The 22,382-nt window shown below is 33.8% G+C and overlaps 2 protein-coding genes across 6 annotated transcripts in view; one reads left to right on the top strand and one right to left on the bottom strand.

Moving 5' to 3' along the window:
- Nucleotides 1–7,440, top strand: part of LOC138315371 (forkhead-associated domain-containing protein 1-like) — a 31,603-nt gene extending 24,163 nt beyond the window's left edge. For all 5 annotated transcript variants that reach the window (XM_069256362.1, XM_069256370.1, XM_069256353.1 and 2 more), the window contains 11 exons: nt 228–334; nt 562–721; nt 992–1,124; nt 1,520–1,658; nt 1,984–2,207; nt 2,549–2,769; nt 3,007–3,058; nt 3,326–3,439; nt 3,552–3,647; nt 4,020–4,160; nt 4,537–7,440. In XM_069256362.1, coding sequence (XP_069112463.1) covers nt 228–334; nt 562–721; nt 992–1,124; nt 1,520–1,658; nt 1,984–2,207; nt 2,549–2,769; nt 3,007–3,058; nt 3,326–3,439; nt 3,552–3,647; nt 4,020–4,160; nt 4,537–4,572 — 1,423 coding nt within the window. In that variant the 3' untranslated portion in view covers nt 4,573–7,440. The remainder of the gene's footprint in view (nt 1–227; nt 335–561; nt 722–991; nt 1,125–1,519; nt 1,659–1,983; nt 2,208–2,548; nt 2,770–3,006; nt 3,059–3,325; nt 3,440–3,551; nt 3,648–4,019; nt 4,161–4,536) is intronic.
- Nucleotides 7,441–11,419: 3,979 nt separating this feature from the next.
- On the bottom strand, nt 11,420–22,291 carry LOC138315366 (dnaJ homolog subfamily C member 11-like). Its single transcript, XM_069256341.1, has 18 exons — nt 22,223–22,291; nt 21,786–21,879; nt 20,208–20,337; nt 19,739–19,812; nt 18,797–18,898; nt 18,087–18,166; nt 17,573–17,750; nt 17,254–17,321; nt 16,895–16,974; nt 16,331–16,455; nt 15,950–16,032; nt 15,259–15,375; nt 14,702–14,857; nt 14,371–14,440; nt 13,996–14,105; nt 13,260–13,353; nt 12,149–12,278; nt 11,420–11,739 (listed from the first exon to the last, which is right to left on the bottom strand). Exons 2-18 carry the CDS (start codon nt 21,855–21,857, stop codon nt 11,714–11,716), a joined length of 1,695 nt encoding a protein of 564 aa, XP_069112442.1. The 5' UTR covers nt 21,858–21,879; nt 22,223–22,291; the 3' UTR covers nt 11,420–11,713.
- Nucleotides 22,292–22,382: the final 91 nt, after the last annotated feature.

The following is a 22,382-nucleotide window of genomic DNA, read 5'->3' as shown; positions in this document are numbered from 1 at the left end:
GGTTCATATGTATTATTATGGTACACACACCCCTATTGTCACATCACATTATAGTGGAGCTTTTTTGTCTCAAAGTCTATAAGAGTTTTGTAAATAACTGACTACATGATCATAGTGTCTATTCAAAAACTAATTTTCTGCATATAATTCATGACTTGAATGCACAAAATGGACAACAAATTAAATCCGACTTGCATATTTACTTGACAAACGTCTTTGCCATACAGGAAAGAGTCGACAGAGTTAAAGAGTAAGATACAGGACCAGGAGGACGTGATCCTCGGGTTACGACGGGACTTAGCTGGGGCTCATGCCAGACTGTCCGACATCACCGGTAAGTTGGATATCACAGGCCAGATTTTCATCTGTTTATAAAAGTATTAACTCAGACTGTAATGTGTCAAGTTAAGATTTTTGAAGTAGTTTTATTGTTATAAAGAAGAAAATCCTATCAATCTTTCCAAAGATTTTGAGATCATGATGTTCTTTATAGAAATCATTACTAAGCTTTCCAGTTAAAATCTTCTCAAAACAATATAACATACATTCTTTTGTTTACAGGTGAACTCAGTGAAACTCAAAAACGTGAAAACGAGAAAAATAAGGAACTTCTGATCCAGCGAGAACGAGAATTAACAGATGTTCGACAGCAGCTAGCTAAACTTTCCAAGATCATAGACAAACAGAAAGAGGAGCTTAAGACACTAGAGTGTAGTCTTAGGTATGCATAACTCAGCATAACTCACAGTGTTATACTATAGATTTGTTATCATGGAGGTGAGGGATATTAGCCATTGGTTTACAGTTCTAGTTATACCTTTCTTGTCTCAAGAGTATTGTCCAGTAAGATAGCACTATGATTTCTTAGGTTGAACTTAAATGTCAATACAAAATTTCTACATTGTAACTGGCCTTGTGTGAGATCATGCTAAAATCTATTTATTTGGATTGCCTCATGGTATTTTTCAATGCCTTTTCCTTCCTATTTCAGCAAAGAGAAATCTTTCTCACAGAAATACAAGTCTAATATGACAGAGAACATGGACAAGATCCGGGCTTTGGAAGCTGCCCTGGAGTTGGAGAAAGAGGAACAGAAGAATCAGCTCTCACTCCTGGATCAGGAGGTACACTTTACACAACTTTTTTTAATTCATCACCAGCAGCCAATACAAAATGGTGGATCTACAATGAAAATTCATACCAAGATTTTGAAATAAAAAACCTCGTCGAAAAAATCAAGCTTTGTGGTTCATGTTAAACTGTATTGATTTATCTATATAAAATAAATTTTCAATTTAATGTTTCTAGTGCCAAATTACCTTTGAAATGACTACCCTTGGTTCTCAGTGTTAAATGTGACTTTATTTTACCATTTCTAGGGCCGAATTACCTCTGAGATGACTGCCCTCGGTCCTCAGTGTTAAATGTGACTTATTTACCGCTTCTAGGGCCGAATTACCTCTGAGATGACTGCCCTTGGTCCTCAGTGTTAAATGTGACTTTATTTTACCATTTCTAGGGCCGAATTACCTCTGAGATGACTGCCCTTGGTGCTCAGTGTCGTGGAGAGAGACACGAACAAGTCATAATGAGGCAGAGGGAAGCATTAGCAGAACTTCGATCTCGTATCAAAACACTCGAGGTCTCCAAACCACCCTGTAAGTTATACACAGTGAAACATATGTCTGAAGTGTTTAGCTATTTAAAACATTGTTCTAATGTTGTTAAGATTCAAATGTTCCAGTTTGTAATGAAGTGTGGTTTCTAGCAAATACAAAGAACTTGATTGATCGTTTGAGTTCATATCAACTTGTAATTTCATATGGTTATCGTCACTCCTTGATGAAAGTTTTGCTGGTTAAAAAGTCATTGCACATCAAGCAGGAATTTACCATACGTGTCAAAGCATAAAAGTTCAACCGTGCATTTCTATTGTAAATGATTCTCTTGGTGTTTAATACTCCCTGTTTGATGTTTGAACAGTACCGACCCAGGATCATGCTCTACAACAGGTCATTATGCTCAAGAAAGAGCTCGCCGAAATGAGAGCTAATCAAGCTCTTTCAGAAGATAAGGTGGCGTTGGGTTCACTAGACCGTGAAGTCAGTCGAGCTCGTGGGTTGCTTGGTAACTCCAACCCTGAGGCAGACATGGAGAGGAGTGCACACAGGGAGACTATGGATGCTCTAGACAGCAGTGAAAACACTGTAAGTTACCTTACTGTACAGGAAAAGTAGTCACGTGTAGAGGGATACCCAACTAGTGTGAGGGTTACCTCCCCTTTTCAGAACTCCTGACATAAAAATTAACAATGGTTTATTTCCCTGAATCAGAATAACTAGTTCTGTGAGTTTGTGGGTTTATTCACTCATAAAATAACTTGTAATTTGTTAGGAATTGAATTACCTCCCCTTAAGAAAACATAAGTTAATGTCAGTATGTCTGGAATAACCTCCCTTCCACAGAATACCATGTAAGCTTCTTATTTTGCTTTCCGCTTACAGTACCTGATCTTTGTTTAATTTATTGTTTATTTTTTCTTGTTTAGTACCTCACACTGTTGCGAGCTGTAGCCAGTTGTCTAGATCTAGAAAGTGTTGATGGACTCCGTCCAATCGGTCACATTCCTAAAGACGAGAGAGAAAGACTCATGATGGAACGTGAGAACTCATGTCAACTTGTGGCTAATCGTATCAAAGTGCTGAAGGAGAGAGTGGCACGGAAAGATGAATTGTTACAGGGATATGAGAGAGATTTGGTTAAAATGAGGTAGGTATTTATGTCTATATAGATATAAGGAAGTTCATGGATACAAAAAAATACAAATGTTTGCGTATTTCACTTTTTACAAGTCAAAAATTGTTCTAAAAAAACGGCTGAGTGTAATGTTGAATTCCATCATAGTAAATTTTGTAGATCCTCTGAATTTTGAATTTGTGTTTGTCAGAATTTATGAATCTGATTTTTCTTGTAAGATGATAAAATTTTGTTGAAATATTTTCACAGGCAATCACAGGAGCTAGCTGAGAGGAAGGCAACACAGGTTGAAAATCTTGTTGTGAGTATTATACATACCGGTTCTTATGTAGGACAGAATCATATTCTTCTATAAACCTTTCTAAATTTATTCTTTAGACTGATGATTAAGTCTAGTCTTAGTCATAATTTTATCAAGTTTATATATACTACATGAAACCAATATCAGTTTAAGAAATCCTATCATCTTTGACAGTTAAAAGATTTTTAAAGCTTACTTTTTTAATTGTAAACTGAAGAGAAGTGATATTTTTTAAGATATTCTGTTATCTTTGTGTTTATGAAACAGTCTGATGTAAAAACAAAGGCAGAAGAAACTCAGTACTTACGAGAATCTCTGAATCGTACTCGGGACCGACTGGACCAGGAGAAACGTCTCAACACGGCAATAAAGCAGAGAAAGGTAGCTATATAGTAACAGAAAGGTTCAATTACAAGAATAAATGGAATTCCAGGAATACAAATTCCAGTTAGTGGGGTATTGAAATATATTACATGATTTGTTTGTGTTGTAGACATTCCACTTAGAGAATGAGCGTGCCCACATTCCCAGTTCACGACCTGGATCTTACTCTAGTCATAAATGTGGAAGTGTAGACATGATGGGCAAGGTCAGTACACATTAATAGTTATACTTAATGTTGTCATTCAACAAGATAAAAAAGTCGGACTTTGAAAATGCTGTTTAAATGTTTTGAAATTTTAAATTAAAAACAAGAAAATAAAAAAAGAAATCACAATTATTTCTATCAATATTTTGCTCTTTAATTCATATATTAAATGAAAGCAAACATCATAAGTACTTTTGACAAGTGAAAAAGATAATTAAGCATTTGCAGGATAAATGATCTAGTATACAGAGCAAATATGCAGGATTGGGAGAGAAAAAAAGTATTTATATTTTCTTGTAGACCATTGAAAATTGATATACATGTATTTTAACAAAATAATGTTATCATCAATTCATCTTCATTCAAACACAGAGTGTTGCTAAAAAACGACAACAAAAAGATCTGATGAAGAGGAAGAATTATGAGATCCATACCCTGAAATCAGAATTAGTAGACAAGGAGAAATCTCTGTGTGACACTGAATATAGACTAGCTACGCTGGAAAATAGTATGGTAAGTATCCAAGACTATCATATTGGTTGATAAGTAAGCATGAGTTTTAAATTAGACTTCAATTTTTCACAATGTGAATAGAATCATCCTTCTGTATTAACAGAAAATAATTTGTCTGTAAATCTATTAAATCATTATTTTTTCATATACCAGGTATTATTGAAAGTGTTCATTAATTGAAAACTGTTTCATGTCTAAGCATATTTTGTTAAAAGAAACATCAAAAAAATGCTTTCCTTGATAGTATCTCAATGTATAGTGATAACACAATATTTGTTTTCTTCTCAAGTTGAAATTTGTATTTTTCTGTATTTGCTATTTCAATTTAGAATAATTTAGAATTTAGTCATTCAATTTTTTTCAAATTTATTTTCAGGGACTTGAAAGGCAAGCAGAGATAGTGGAGAGTTAATTGGACTTGAAAACATAGTAAAAATATATACAGTACTAACAGCATACAAAGACATACTTACAATGGACACATTAAGTTCTAACTGAAAGTGCTATTGCTGACAGAACCAATGTCATTTGCAATACTGCTTATTAGTGCGCCTCTGTTCTGGTGAAGGAACTACTTTCTGTAGCGTAGATGAATGTGAGTGAGGAATCTTGAATCTGTGATAACCTCCTAATACTACAGTACATGTACTTGTGCCAGTGAATAGTTCGACAGACTTGTGGTTGTGATGTGGATACGAGAACAAGTAAAACAATTCAGAGGTATCTGTTGGCATTAATTTTTTTGAAGTTTCGAACTGATGAATTCGAAAGACGATGGACAAAGTGTCTCATATTTTAAATATCTGTATGATGACTTGATTTTTCCATCCAGAGAGTTGTTGATTATTATGAATGTGTCATACATTAAGTTGTTTACATTGTGAATTGTAAAAATAAATGTTGAGATTTACAGGAGCAGAAGTTATCCGAGATGTATATACATGTACCACAACAACAGGTGTTACAGATTTATTTGATAAATATAAAGTATTAATTTATTGATAAATAAAGAAAAATTAAAATACTGAAAAGCGATAATAATTATTGATATAAATATTTAAACTTTTAACCTTAATAACTGTATCAAAGATGCTGTTAAATATACTTTGTCTCTGTAAATATTTTTCAAAATTTTATGAAAGGAATTTTTCAGGGAAAAATTTGATTTGTCAAAAGTTCCTCATAAAAGTAATAAAACAGGGTTATTAACATTAACTAGTGCTTGGGAGGAAGCAATGAACGGGGAAATATTGAGGAAATTTTAGTCACCATTTCACATTAAAATAACTTTTCTGGATAAGGCTCAGTTATTTTCACCAGAAATTCTATGACTTGTTGGAAGAATGTGATGTGGTAATACATGTATTTGCTTGTAGTTTTTTGCATGTACTTAATTTCGAGTGACTGCTGTATGAAAGTAACTAACATACTGCCTCCAGTGACAGAATAAACGATGTATTGGATTATACTCCAATGTGATATGTATTTGTTGTAAATGACAGCTTGATATACTAACATAATCAAATCTGTATATATTGTATATTAGGTCAAAAAAAAGATGTTATACAAATTAATTACAATGCTTTTAAGTTAGTATTACACTTATCCAGTTCAATATTTGCAAATAATGACTAGTCCCACAGGTTTGTAGATAATCATAACAGTTTTGTAGAATTATGTCAAAAATATTTTTGAATATACACTGTTAGTGAGACTAAATGTACATGTGCATGTTAGTAAAAGTAGCAATAATTAATTGTAGAAATGTATTTAGCTTTCTTAATTGCTTTCCTGTTGAATTTTTTTTTTTCACTTAAAACTGTGATTAGTAATTTTATTTTACTGCTTCCATTACAGATATTGTTTATTTGACACATTGGAATAATTCTTATTCTGAACATTTGGACGACTCAACACCAAATTTTAGTAAGGGAGATAACTCATTTCATTTTTGTACTTTATCTTTCTAATTTTGTGACTGTGAACACTTGTCTATTAGGGTGTGTATGGCCTCGTAGTTGCTCAAAATTATAGGACAAAGTGTTCAAGTATAACAGATGACATTTCATTTTACTCTCTTTTTTAACTTTTCCAAAACTTGTATACAAATTTAAATATTTTAATATAAATGTATAAAATTCATATGTTATACTACGCTTTTGCCTCCATATCTTGCGAGTCATCCGTTCTACAGCCTCGAGAAATTTAAACTTTATTGATGCTATTTATCATAATATGTATTGTTATAAGTTTTGTATCTCAAAAATATCTTACAAATCATTTTTGCTGAAGGAATTTTGAATGAAAAAGATTTTTACATGCAGAAGTCCGTCCATATATCTTGTTCATTCCTATCTAGTTGATGTCTTTACAGAGTGTAATGTGTTTTAAATGTAACTGAAATTATTGTCATCCACATCTTTTTCAAAGCTTTAACATTTTTTACACTGATATAATGTTAATTATTATTTTGCTATGTTTTAATACCTAGATGTAGTTCAACATCAACTACTTCCTGATGGTTTCTCCTCTGCTTACATCATCATTGAAAATGTAGGCAATATTCTACATCTGTTTACTTTATTATAACTAAATGTAGATTAAGGGTCTGCAACACTCTTTAGTATGATCTATTGGTAAAAATACAACAAAATGATTATTGTAGTTATTGCAAATGGAAGAAAAAAGACAAAACAAAATTAATTTTAGTGTTTTAGTCTCAAAACCCTTGTATATGTAGTGAAAGTAAAGATCATGATATATGCTATTTATAAAATTAAGGAAATTTTTATACTGTAATTTACTTATACAATTTTGTATAAATAAACTCCATGTTTTAGGATCACATTATTCGTGTATCTGGCAGAGGTTCTCCCAAGTTATGACTGCACTTTCATTTATCAATGAGCAGGAGACATTTTGTTCTGTTTTTCATCCCGATATCAGGAAGGCATATACATGCATTGCTTCCCCATGATATGAAAACACCTTTTTAATTAAGTGAAAGTTTCTGTAATAGAGAGATAATATATTATTTATATATAATATTTTTCCTTTAAGATTAAGATAGGTATGAAAATATAAATCGGTAAATGGAGCCTTTGTTAGAACTGGTGGCCAGATTTAGACTGGCAGGACCAGAATTAAGTGTATACTTCTTGACTGTGATGTACGTTACACAAGATTTTACATTGTGTAACACTGTTATTGTGATGTTTCCTTGACCCTCAGAGGTCAAACTCATGATAGGTCAAGCGTAAATAAACTTTTTCTAGATAAATTGTGTTCTGATTATTTATCATACCTGTTAAATTGTAAAATAGCAAAATATTCAGGCCTTATAAAGAGTTGATAGAAATCTGTGAGACAATCAAGTCAATAGAATGTATGAAGCCTAACTCGATGTGCCCTCTCCTGATACCAGAATAGAACTTCTGACAACTTGATTTGTAGTTCTTTAGAAAGATCTTCCATCTATAGGCTGGATAATCTGAGAAGGCTTCTCATTATGAAAGAGTCCAAATCGAGTTGACCTTAGTTCTTGGACCAAAAAGTACCCATAACAATTAATAGATATAAGAAATAATGGAGTAGCTTTTATTGGGATGTGATTGTTCACCTACCCAAACAGTCACAGAGGTCAGGAGCTAAATTATTTTTTAACAAAGTTTTTAGCCCACCATCATCAGATGGTGGGCTATTCAAATCGTTTTTCGTCCATCGTCTGTCCTTCCGTTCCTCCTTCCGTCCGTTAACATTTTTGTAGGTTCCTCTAGGTCCCTAGTTGTGCATATTGCGTTTTGGGACCGATCGGTGAACAAGATGGCCGCCAGGCAGCCATCTTGGATTTTGACAATTGAAGTTTGTTACCGCTATTTCTCAGAAAGTGCTAAAGCAATCTCTCTCAATTTTCATATGTAGGTTCCCCTAGGGCCCAAGTTGTGCATATTACATTTTGGGACCGATCGGTCAACAAGATGGCTGACAGGTAGCCATCTGGGATTTTGATAGTTAAAGTTTGTTACCGCTATTTCTCAGAAAGTACTGAAGCAATCTCTCTCAAATTCTATATGTAGGTTCCCCTAGGGCCCAAGTTGTGCATATTGCGTTTTGGGACCGATCGGTGAACAAGATGGCCGCCAGGCAGCCATCTTGGATTTTGACAATTGAAGTTTGTTACCGCTATTTCTCAGAAAGTGCTAAAGCAATCTCTCTCAATTTTCATATGTAGGTTCCCCTAGGGCCCAAGTTGTGCATATTACATTTTGGGACCGATCGGTCAACAAGGTGGCTGACAGGTAGCCATCTGGGATTTTGATAGTTAAAGTTTGTTACCGCTATTTCTCAGAAAGTACTGAAGCAATCTCTCTCAAATTTTATATGTAGGTTCCCCTAGGGCCCAAGTTGTGCATATTGCATTTTGGGACAGAACGGTCAACAAGATGGCCGACAGGTAGCCATCTGGGATTTTGATAGTTAAAATTTGTTACCGCTATTTCTCAGAAAGTACTGAAGGGATCTCTTTCAAATTTCATTTGTAGGTTTCCCTAGGGCCTTAGTTGTGCATATTGTGTTTTGGGACCAATCGGTCAACAAGATGGCCGCCAGGCCACCATCTTGGATCTTGATGGTTAAAGTTTGTTACCGCTATTTCTCAGAAAGTACTGAAGCGATCTCTCTCAAATTTTATATGTATGTTCCCCTAGGACCTTAGTTGTACATATTGCATTTTAGGACCGATCGGTCAACAAGATGGCCGACAGGTAGCCATCTTGGATTTTGATAGTTGAAGTTTGTTACTGCTATTTCTAAAAAAGTAATGAAGTGATCTGTTTCTTATTTCATATATGTTGTATGTTTGAAAAAGTTTGAAAAGCAGAGAAAAGATCCCTCTTTCCATTGTCAAACGTAGATCATACTTTGGTGGGCGCCAAGATCCCTCTGGGATCTCTTGTTTTCAATATGGATTTTAAATGAGTATTGAGCTATTCATATTTGACAGTGAAATTTGATGACAAAAATCAATGTGTGCATATTTTCATAAAATATTTTTATTCATTAAAAAATTAACCTTAAGACAGATGCTCACAAGAAAAATTGTGAACAAGTTTTTGACATTACAGTGTGTATTGTACATTTCTGGATTATACTGAAAACAAACTTATTTCCATGGCAACATGTTTTACCTTTTCACACACAACTTCTGCTACTTTATCTGTATTTGAAACATCTTCACTGGGATTTATTTTTGTGATTTCTCGTTGCTTGCAGAATACCCTAAATTTAATCACATGAAAATAAGTAGGTTCACAGTACAATACACCAATATCCTGACAGATACAATCGGCCTGTAGCACAATCCTTATTCTAGCCTCCACAATAGGTCACTTTCAAATGACATTGTACCTCTCCAACTTTAGACGTGAAGAAAAACTGACAATTTTGTTATAACATGCATAGAACTTAATTATTCTGCAAACCATCCAACACAGTTATGATAACATTCAATCAAATCTACAGACAGTAGTAATTTAATTACCAATTGCCAATAGAATCGCATGGCCCTTATAGGGAAGTTGTCATATAGTAACAGAGATATATTGGTCTTTTAACCTTTTGTTTCATAAAACATGACAAAATAAAAAAACCATATCACATCATTGTTAAGCAAAGATGGATTCACAGAAAACTGTGAAGCTACACCAAACTTATGTCCTGGTTTTGTCGTAAACTGTCTGCAAAGAAAGACACCAAGTTTGTTACTGTCTATAATTCCCATCTTTGTCCCTTAAAGTTTTTGGTTTTAAGACTGTACCATAGTTTATTTAATGAAACATCCTATTTTGTGTCAAACTTTCATAAGAGCTAAAAGGTTATACATGTACATGGATTCCTAAATGTTGTTAAAAAGAAGATATGTGAGCGCATAGCTATCAATCCCAGACAGAATCAAAGTCTGAAATCAGCAGCCAGAATTTCATTGGTTCTCATCAAATTCTTCACAGCAGCAACGAAAACACCCACTGGATAACGGTAGTTGGAATTATATTTGGCACACAACTTGCAAAAATCTAAAAACCCCACCAAGAAAAGGTTTTATAAATCTTATCAAGTCAAGAGTCTTAAGACGCAATCCTGGACAGCGTCCATCACTGTGAACTGCCTCCACTTTTCTCAACAATGTCTTGGTAGTAGAATGTGTTGAAACAACAAAACTTTTTATTCTTTAATATAGTTCTCCCTTGATATTTAGAGCACTTTTCAAGAAATACAGTTATATATTAAATTAATGACATCACTAATCACACAGTGCCTGCTTCAGGTATCCTCTTTCAATAAATGTTCTGGAACAAAAAAAACAAACAAAAAAAGTTTAAAAGTATGATCATAAAAACCATATAGCTATATAATTAGAAGAAACTAGAGATAATGCTTTGAATCAAATACAAAGATAAATCATGAATTTTTTTATCTAGGAGCATTCGCAACAGATTACAAACTGAATCACTGGTGTACATCAATTTACTGCCGTTCTATCATAAGATTGCACGATTTTGTTACAGTACTAGTGTATCGACTCACTGTAGTAGATTACTGATTCTAGCCTCCACAATAGGTCACTTTCAAATGACATTGTACCTCTCCAACTTTAGACGTGAAGAAAAACTGACAATTTTGTTATAACATGCATAGAACTTAATTATTCTGCAAACCATCCAACACAATTATGATAACATTCAATCAAATCTACAGACAGTAGTAATTTAATTACCAATTGCCAATAGAATCACATGGCCCTTATAGGGAAGTTGTCATATAGTAACAGAGATATATTGGTCTTTTAACCTTTTGTTTCATAAAACATGACAAAATAACAAAAAACCATATCACATCATTGTTAAGCAAAGATGGATTCACAGAAAACTGTGAAGCTACACCAAACTTATGTCCTGGTTTTGTCGTAAACTGTCTGCAAAGAAAGACACCAAGTTTGTTACTGTCTATAATTCCCATCTTTGTCCCTTAAAGTTTTTGGTTTTAAGACTGTACCATAGTTTATTTAATGAAACATCATATTTTGTGTCAAACTTTCATAAGAACTAAAAGGTTATACATGTACATGGATTCCTAAATGTTGTTAAAAAGAAGATATGTGGACACATAGCTATCAATCCCAGACAGAATCAAAGTCTGAAATAAGCAGCCAGAATTTCATTGGTTCTCATCAAATTCTTCACAGCAACAACGAAAACACCCACTGGATAACGGTAGTTGGAATTATATTTGGCACACAACTTGCAAAAATCTAAAAACCCCACCAAGAAAAGGTTTCATAAATCTTATCAAGTCAAGAGTCTTAAGACGCAATCCTGGACAGCGTCCATCACTGTGAACTGCCTCCACTTTTCTCAACAATGTCTTGGTAGTAGAATGTGTTGAAACAACAAAACTTTTTATTCTTTAATATAGTTCTCCCTTGATATTTAGAGCACTTATCAAGAAATACAGTTATATATTAAATTAATGACATCACTAATCACACAGTGCCTGCTTCAGGTATCCTCTTTCAATAAATGTTCTGGAACAAAAAACAAAACAAAAAAGTTTTAAAGTATGATCATAAAAACCATATAGCTATATAATTAGAAGAAACTAGAGATAATGCTTTGAATCAAATACACAAATAAATCATGATTTTTTTTTATCTAGGAGCATTCGCAACAGATTACAAACTGAATCATTGGTGTACATCGATTTAAGCCTTTAGGCTTTTTTTAAGTTATTTGACAGTGACATTTCCCATAAAGTTATGACTTCCTAAACAAAAGAAGGGAAAACAGCAAAATTAAACTTAAGTAAACCGACTACTGTATGTAACTTTAGTCAATTAAAAAGGAAATAAAAACTTTCTACCTGATAAGTCAAGTTTCACAGTATCTACCTATAAAGTATCAATGAATTTTAGATATTTGTCAGTATAAACTTACTTTGTAAGGGTAGTCGTATGGCATCGTCGTCTGCTATGGTGACCTGGTGGAGCTTATTCCTGAATTTGTATCGTATATAGAGTGTTTTCTTCTCACCTGGGCAGGGATCATAGAAACCGGGTATATCCACCTGAAAATACAATGTGTTGGGTAACAATAGGAGATTAAATCTTTATATGTTACATTCTTCAATTATCCACTTATTGGTAGAGAATGTTGTCTGACATTCTACTATTATCCACTTATTGGTAGAGAATGCTGTCTGACATTCTACTGTTATCCACTTATTGTAGAGAATGTTGTCTGACATTCTACTATTATCCACTTATGGTAGAGATGTGTCGATTTACTATATCACTTTTGAGAGATGCTGTCTGACATTATATATCTACTGAATTCTACTATATCCATTACTGCATTACTAATCCATTGTAGAGATGTGTCTGATTCTAAATCCATTATTGTAGAGAATGTGTCTGACATTCTACTATTATCCACTTATTGGTAGAGAATGCTGTCTGACATTCTACTATTATCCACTTATTGGTAGAGAATGCTGTCTGACATTCTACTATTATCCACTTATTGGTAGAGAATGCTGTCTGACATTCTACTATTATCCACTTATTGGTAGAGAATACTGTCTGACATTCTATTGCTAGCCATCTACATAGATCAGGGCTCTATGTTGATGTGTCTGGCATCTATCACTTTTAGTAGTCTCCTGCACCTAGACTGAGCTGACAAAATTTGTAGAGATGTCCGACATTCTACCATTAAGTCGCTATCTCTAGGCATCATCACCAAATGGTTTTATGTATTCAATATTCTACTTTTATACTGCTTGCTAGCTGAAGGTCAATTATTCTTCGAGATCGAAATTCTGACCCCTATAAGTGCATGTTATACACAAGCAAACCACTCCTTTTTTCCTAGACTTTCATTAATGTTGAATAATGAATTGAAATGTTTTGTATTGATACAATAACAGAATCAAATCTATTTCATATAATTTACAGTAATACAATATATTGGCTAAAACATTCTCAAGCAATAAAAATTTGAGAAAAATGTCATTCTCATGGAATGGATGGGAGTTATTCCAGCTTACCTTTGTTTTGGTGTCTGACAGGACGAGTTGAGAGTCGCGGACCAAGGCCTGTACTGGCGTGAGTACATCTATACACTGTCCTTCCAGTAGTTCTCTGTACACAAACACATCCAAGTTATTGTTTTCTCCAAAGGTTAATCTATATCATGAACACATGGGCTTTCAAGAAATTAAAAATATACATTTCAAGTGAGCTTTTCGTTTTATATTGAATATATGCATTGAATATTGACTTAAAGATCCAAGTATTCAATCATAACTCTCAACACCCAACTTTGCGCACCCCAACTTTTCACTTGATAATTTATGAAAAAAATTGTGCACTATATGCGCAAAAATATGGTACAATGTATATATATATACATGTTAAGTTTTTCCAGCTTCAATTAATGGATCGCCAGTTGTCAATCAAACCGCATGTGACTTTGCATTTTGTATTGTGTATGCTACAATGTTTACTCCGACGGTGAATAGGTACATGTGCGTTTGTAAGCACAATGCGTGGCTGTTTTACACCTAACGATCGGTCAATTTTCTTCTCAAGCAAAGTTTTCTCTACACTCATAGCCTTCCCAGAGTTAATAACCTCATATAGACTTCCCTACCTCTTGTAATTCATTAACAATTCAAATACAGATCTACACAGACACAGGTCTTCATTTGAATTCAGATCAATTTCTTAAGAAAATATTTCATAATAGGTCAGGTCTGTCTGTATAATTATAAATGAACTTACCCATCATCGTCTGAGATCAGTTTGCCATACAGAGCCTTAAGAATGACTAAACCTCGCTTTCTCTCCTCTGTTTCAATACTTCGTTCAACAGATTCCTGCATCAGTTCTACCTATAGAGAAATCAAATATCAAATTCTTTATTTAAAGGGACATAACTTGGTCAGATGCACATTTCTGGGTAGTCAAAAACAAATGTATTATTATTAAAATTACAATTTTATACTAACGATATCTGAATTTCAATTAAACAGTCAATGCATTATCAATAAAATACTTTGATTTTGTATAAAAATCCTAAAAATACTTTATAATCATCTTTTTTTCTTGACTATTCTGAACTATATCTAATGGATGTAATATGTTCTCGACACATACTGTAGCCAAAGCTTCTTCCTTTTTAGCTGCCATTTTCTCAGCTACATCTTCTTTTTTCTTTTCTTGTGATCTGAAAAAACATAAGTATCATATTAGGTTTGGCCACATCTATCTTTAATAACATATATTAATCAGGAGATTTACACCTTAAAGACATAAATATCTCACCTCCATATACGTACCAAAGAAAAATACAATGAACACGATAGAATCAACGTGAACAACACTCATTTATAGGGAATGGAAATTAACTTCTATAATAACGTTTTTAACAGTCTTGTCTATTGTACAACATAATTTCAAGGAGACATTTTATGTTGTTAACACTTACTCTTCTTCTTGCCGTCTTAAGTATGGGTCTACAATCAGCTTCTTTACAACAAAATATGTAGCAAGTGGAATAAATGTACCATATACTATGGCCTCGGGGACAATGTTCTCCGACAGATGGATCGGGAAGTGGAACTCTTGTTGGCCTCTGATCAACCTAGGGATAAAAATGGAAAGTGGTTTTTGATGCAAAGTCCAATATGTGTTACATGTATATAATCATAAATCGGTAAAGAAAAAAATACAATACTCTACAACCATAGGATTCATGCAGTACAAAGTCTCCCACAATTGGCGATTAATATGAGTTCAATGTGGAACTCAACAATGACTTCTTAACCATTGAAATTCAAAACTCAAAAGTCTGTCAAAACCTTTATTTTGAGATATGCATATTCTATCTAGTAGATTAAGTACAATAATCCACATTACTTACTTTTAAAATAACTAATTCAAGCAATATATGAACACAATCAGAATTTTGTGAAAAGTGTACATTAAATCATTTACAGCTATAGAAATGATCAGTAAGATTTGATTGAAGAATGATATTCTTACTTTATTTTGAGAGAGACGCCAACAGAGGTTCCTATGGACATGGTGGCACCGAGGGTACTGAACTGTGACACCTTCTTCTCACAGCCATACTCCACCACGACACCTAGAGGGCTCACCCTGCAATAACATAACACAAATATGTTACCGCATCCACAAAATATAGAACAAGAGATTACCACATAAGAAGTATTGCATATTGTCAATAACTGTATTTAAAGCTAATTAGAGGAGAGAGTCTCTACGTCAGATTGAATATCATGACAGTGTGTCAGCTATATCATACATGTATAATCTCTATACAATCATTTCCTGTGGTTCGAAAGTAATAGTATTTGTTACCATGCATGACTTTTCGCTGACTAGTACAATGTGTGCACTGTTACCTTCAGTATTAGTAATCAAAAGTCACACACGAAACATTCGCTGGTTGTAAAACCAATACCATTACTTTCCAACCGGAAAAAAGTTTAGAGACATACATATGGAAATGGCATATCCCTAAGCATTAAAAATATTTTCAAAAATGACTTTACAATGTATATATTTACTGGTAAGTTTCAGTTCTATAATGATTTTGGATAAATCAATGTAGATATGAACAACAACTTCAATATACTAGTCGAGAGTACCTTCAAGTGATTATGAAAAGAACATTTAATTTAGACAGACTAATAATTACATCTGTACTCACTTCCCTGAAAGACGCAATTTAGCATTTTTGTCTGGAAATTTCTTGACAAAGACACTTTGAAGAAAACTACTTGGAATGCCAAGCTAAAAAAGAAAATAACATATAAAAATTAAGCACTGAGCAATTTCTTTACAAACTAAACTCCTGACATCTATAGTATCCTGTCAAATCATTGTACCATATTGAACATCAGAAACGAAAGCTTAAACTAAAGGTTATTTTTCATCATTCAGCATTTTTAACCACTTATCAAAGAAATAATTTGTGTTTAGTTTCCCTGATGATGCTTTAATTCTTTGATATCATGTCGAGATTTCTGACTTCCTGGGATTCCACAGGAATACATGTGCACAGTGTAAACCACATGTTTTACTAACGTACCTGAGCCGTTAATATTATTGTGTATGTTTCCTTGTCATAGACAATAAGCGTCCTCATTGCTGATGGTCGTCCGACGTTCCACACCAACCGACCCTGGAGATGGGTATCCAGTTGACAAGCTATCACTGTAGGTAGACAATTCACAAGTCTCACTTTAGTACAATGCTGAATCGTGAGGTTATCTAATCAGAGTCATATGTTCAGCCATATGTTCATTACACAGAGTTATCTGTTCTTGTCACCAGACATTCAGGAAGAAAATATTTTATTCTTACAAATGACATATGTACCCACTGTATTACAAAAGGAGCCAACTTTTACTGCACAATATTTTTACATATAGGTAGCCATTATGAGCATAGCGAAAATCGCTATATATAACATCTGATTATATCATGTGGTATTTTATTTTAAACAAATATATCTTAAATTTAATATATTCTTTTGTGCCATGATTAATAATAACAAAATTATACATAGGGCAATACATCTTTGTCAATCTTGTTTTCTGGTTTCCATGACAATTAAACCAAACGTAAAAGAGAAAGTAAGATTTTGTCTTACTTGTCTGAAATCCTGTGAAGGCGATAGCTCTTCTGCTTCCACTAGAGAGGTACGAAATGTTAGCATTGGCTGTACAGTAACTGTAAACAAAGAAGAAAAAACTAAGTTACAACATAACATGGTGTTATAAATGGTCAGTAACTTGCCAAAAGCTCCCCGTTCATGCAAATAAATATAAAAGAAAATTTTCTGTAAATATTACATGAAACCAATAATTTTCCTTGGAAGTATACAAATCAATTATTCTTTCGTGTTGCTTACTTACATTTTTTAAATGATTTTCTAAAAACAGATCATATTTGTTTCCAATGGATTTTAACTCTAATCAATTTGAAAATCCCGATCCTGGTGCCACTCACCATCGACGATTGATTTTCCTAAAGCCACGTAGACTAGTTCCTATGTGATCACCACACGACATCTCCAGCTGTCAGGAAATAATGTGGAGATCAACTTGGGTTATATCAGTCAAACATTTTGATAAATATTATTTTTATACAAAGATTTTTGTTCATGACAGAAAACCTTTATAAAGAAAGAAAAAAGAAAGATGTGAAATAGTTACTTTTTTTTCTTCAAAGAAAACTTTTTATCAATTCAATAGACAGATTACAACAAGAACTTCTTATAAGAATTCAAATAAGAGTTGCCTCCTAAGCTTTGATGTGAATACTTTACCTCTGCCCAGCCGTTATCAGAGGTTAGTCTTCTCCAGATCGCTGTAAATGTGCCCTGTCCATTGCCGTTACGTGTGGCCAGAGTGCCGGCTATAATTGATGTGTCTTTCTTTGTGATCGGGATCTGGACAGACTGGTTTAAACTCATATGACTAATTTCTATGCTAGGTATGCCAGATCTGTGAACAAAATGTGTCAAGTCAAAGGTGATTCAATGCACTCAATTTCTTTTTAATTCAAGCAACTGCAATTTCTATATCATTAAAAATTACAAATGATATTTGAATTACTATTAAAATGCAGATAGCGAACACACATAAATTTATTTTTTACTGTGACTTGAGACATAGAAGCCAAAGGTAAAACTATATCAATACTTCCTAAAACAAATTTGTGATTCATGTTTTCTTGTCTTAGTTAAATAAAGGAATAATCAACATGGCCAACACAATACATGTTCACAACTCCTTCTAAATTGTATATGTGGCACAATGATTTCCTTGTGTCAAAATTACCTATAACTCTCTAATTCATCGTCCAAATCAGGATCTGTATCAAAGACATCTGTTGCGTTAATGCCCATCGTCACCATACCCTAAAGAAATGCAAAAACATTTAAGATATTTACCGCATCTTTTAATATATATATTTTTACAATCAAATGTATTGCACTATGTGTAGGTAAACAAAGTAATTTATGAGAGAAGAAATGGAGGCTAAATATTTATAAATATTACTGGGGAAAAATTGTATCAGTCCAAGAGTAATCTGTATAATTTTGACATTGATGCTGATGTATTGATTTTCTAGGATTAGTTTAATGTCTTATTGACAGTTAAGGATGTGCAAAGTTGAAATGGTGGAGGAAAGCTAGACAGAGAAAAATTGCCAGCCAGCAGTCAATATCTGGCAACTGCCCCACATGGGATTTGAACTTGTGACCTAGAGGTGGAAGGTGTGTAGAATTATGTTGGGACATCTTAAGCTCTCGACCACGGCAGCCCTGTGATGCATTGAACCAGTAATGAATTATTGTTGAATCAAGTCAGTATAGGACATATGCGGTAGGTACACATGTATTACTTTATGTCATATCACCAAATAAAGCTGTAGCAGACCATATCTATGTCTTTTGTTGTAACATATGGACACATCAATGTACTAAGTCATATAACAGGGTTTTTTTTATAGTATGATGAAATATTAAAACTGAAACACATCATACATGTGGATTGGTCCTCTGTTGTAGTTTCCTGTCTTCCTGTTCCTGTTGGTAACGATTCAGTTCAGCAATAATCTCCGCAGGGGATCTTGTTCTGGTCATCAGCTGGCAAAAACAATTTACACAACATAAGGAGATAATCCAGATATTTTCCTTCATTTTGTTGGCATGTTCTCCATCACCACAGTGAAAAAATTAGAAAACTTAAATGTAGGGCAATAATTCAAGTACATTTTTGACTTAGAGGCGAAGGGCAAGTAAGTTATGCCATAACTGTATATATTTGTTTTTGTTTATTAATTAATGGAATAACTTGTGCCTTACAAACTCTACCAGAATACATGTACAGTCATTAAATATTATGTTGCTTTTTTTAATACTGAAATATTGTACTTATACAAATGTTTTTTGTTGTTGTTTTGGGTTTTTTCGGGGAATGTGTGTATTTATAGTTGTCTTGGGGGTTTTTTTGTAGAACAAAAGATCCCAGAGGGATCTTGGCGCCCACCAAAGAATGATCTATGTCTGACAATGGACAGATGGAGCTTTTCTCTGCTTTTTAAACTTTTACTACATACTACATATGAAATTTAAGAAATATCCTATCCTTACTTTCAGAGATATATCACAGTTAAAAACTTCAATTTTCAAAATCCAAGATGGCTACCTGTTGGCCATCTTGTTGACCGATCCGTCCCAAAATGAATATGTCCCTAGGGGATCCAATATATGAAATTTCAATAAGATCCTTTTCGTACTTTCTGAGAAATAGCTGTAACACGAAAAATTGTTTACTGACGGAAGGACGGACCACGGACGAAAGGCGATTTGAATAGCCCTCCATCTGATGATGGTGGGCTAAAAATGAACATCTTATTCGTGTCCATAACTTATGATTATATCATTAGAATCAGTTCCTCTATACATGTGTATGCCATTTCTTACCTCTAAGCCTTCCACTTGGAGGCCTTTAACACCAAAGCGGTCATATATCTGTCTCTTGTTTGCATCAGAGAGAACTGGAAAATCAAAACTTTTGAATCACATAATACATATAAAAGTAAAAGCCCTCCATCTCATAGAGCTCACCTAGGATGGGTGGAGGCCATTGAAAGCTCTTAATAAAATTTGTTAAGAACTTAAAAGTTGTGTGTAACAAGTTAACGCTTTGTAATAAAGGCTCATTACTATTCATAGTCATGACATGAATCTTAATGATTTTCTAAGACTTGTAAAATTTCCAAACATTTGACATAAAATTATACCATGTTTATAATGCAAGAAACTTTCAGTTCACCCTAGGCCTCTATTCATATAAAACTCTTTCAAGATTTAATTTCATAGTGTATGAATGAAAGTGTATGGTTATAACTTTAACATTAAGATGAAAATTACTCAAATATTTCATGCTTACCATCATGAGCTTTTTTGAGTTTGCTAAATAGATTTTCAGCGTGTTTCTTTTTGACGGGATCAACATGTCTGTCAGGATGGTAAATTTTGGTCAGTCGTCGATAGGCAGCATCAATTTCAACGTTAGAACACTACAACAACAAGGATATACAAATGTGCTTGTATTACATTTGTAGCGGGATTGGAGTACTAGTGGGTCGATCATCGGTGACCAGGTAGCTCAGTCTGTAGAATCCCAGTCTGGCCGCTACATTTTCTCCTCTCCTGTTACAAAATTGGCGCCCAACTAAATAAGCCACGGTAGTGGCTTATTTGGAAGGATCTCGCTTGTCTTCGAGGGCAAAGACTTCGAGAAAGGAGGGAAGAGTGTAGCGGGATTGGACTGGGCCGATTATCAGTGACCAGGTAGCGCAGTCGGTCGAGCACGCTGCTAGCGTTCGGAGGGTCCCAGGTTTGAATCCCGGTCTGGCCGCTACATTTTCTCCTCTCCCGTTACACATTTAAGGTACAATATCATGCAATATCTTATTCTGTTTAGCTACTTAATTACTCTGGATTATTATCAATATAGTAGAGAATAGAGACATGACAATATTTTGATACATATACAATGTATGTGCCTGCATGGTATTGACAATAAAAACATATGCAGAGATTTTATTTATGATTGTCTAGCTGATTTAACTGTTCTTTCAAGCTTTCAAAATTAACACTACAGAAACTTAAGATTTAGTTGCAGATAAAAATGTCAATTACATGCGTAGAAGAACAGGGAAAATACACATTCCTGTCCAGTGCCCCGATCAGGAATCAAACCCGGATCTCCAGCGTCGAAATCTACGGCTCTACCGACTGAGCCAAAAAAGCATGGTCCGTCAGCTGAGTGACAAAGTCCGTGTTTAATAATATGTACAAACCACATTGACCCGCTCCTTTTACACATGCAATACTGTATAGCTACATTATAAATGCATTATAAATAAAATATCAACAAACACAATTTAACAAAGCATGACAATTTATTGACTCGTGCCCTATCCGGGCCTCGAATATATATATACAGGTATATATAGGCCACCTGTATATATAGGCCTAGTTTCATTTTCCAGTTATTTACTATTCAAAGAAGATTTCTTAGAATTTTTTTCTTACATGCCCAGCTCTTACATGAATAAGCTTATATCATAAACATTCGCTCTTAAACCATAAATAAATTATACATCCAAAACTAAAATACATGAACATGTCTTTGAATCAAATAAAGAAATAAACAATGAAACATGTAAATATTGTAATGCAAGGGCATTGGACCAGTGTTTTTGCATTGGTTGAGAAAATGCAGAACATATTTTATTTATCATTATAACATATCTTATCTTAATTTATCTTATTGTTAAAAAATAGGAATGGCAAACTAATTATTTATGTAACCAGATGATTTCATGGACCGATTCCTGATGCAACAATTACAGTGATTTACATCAATAATGGAATATTCGTATCAAATTACACCATTTACAATTTCCAAACTAAGCCAGTGTTACATTCAATTCAAGATAGTTCCCTTTGTGAAAATTACCTGTCTATCGACATTAAGAATGGCATAATAATCATCTCCAATGTCACCCTCGCCTTCCATGGGGGCGGCCATCTTCAATCAGTGAATGGTAACCCTAGTTTCAGGAATGATAAGTTATAAAAATCAACTGCTGTCAACTAGGCTATTGTATTATAAGTATTGAGGCGAAATTGTTGTAGATTTGTGCAGTCTTTTGTGAAAGTATGTTATGAAATAAAACATGCACTCAAAACTGTATATATAATGCTCTTTAAATTAGGCATAAAGTGTTCAATTACAAATAAAAAAAAGTTAACCGTTTTCTTTAACAATGTGCTTAATTTAAGTTTAGTTAATTGAAATATATCTACGCTCTGAATCGTCTTTTACAGGATATATTTTATATGATCAAAATTAAGTACAAGTATATAAGATAAATTAACATGTTGAAAAATAACCGTTTGACTGTCTCTTTCAATCCGACAGGATTTTTCTGTTCTACCTCCGTCCCTTTCTACGCTGATGATCAAGTAAACGCTTCAGCCCATGTCGCACAGACGCTTCATTAATGAAAAGAGGTAGAAGGGGCATGTCAATCGGAAAAGGCCCGAGTGGTTT

This window comes from Argopecten irradians, chromosome 1 (assembly GCF_041381155.1).
Source record: "Argopecten irradians isolate NY chromosome 1, Ai_NY, whole genome shotgun sequence".
Lineage (NCBI taxonomy): Eukaryota > Metazoa > Mollusca > Bivalvia > Pectinida > Pectinidae > Argopecten > Argopecten irradians.
Note: the sequence above shows the minus strand (reverse complement) of the source record. Positions and strands in the feature narration are given on the sequence as shown.

Bases quoted from the DNA above. Each gene is read 5' to 3' on its own strand.
- LOC138315366 (XM_069256341.1), bottom strand. From the start codon at position 21,857: ATGGCCGCCCCCATGGAAGGCGAGGGTGACATTGGAGATGATTATTAT. The intron at 16,033-16,330 runs GTACGTTAGTAA...TTTCTTTTTTAG, and splicing joins CAATAATATTAACGGCTCAG to CTTGGCATTCCAAGTAGTTT. The intron at 13,354-13,995 runs GTAAGTTCATTT...GTTTGTGTACAG, and splicing joins CTGATCTCAGACGATGATGG to AGAACTACTGGAAGGACAGT.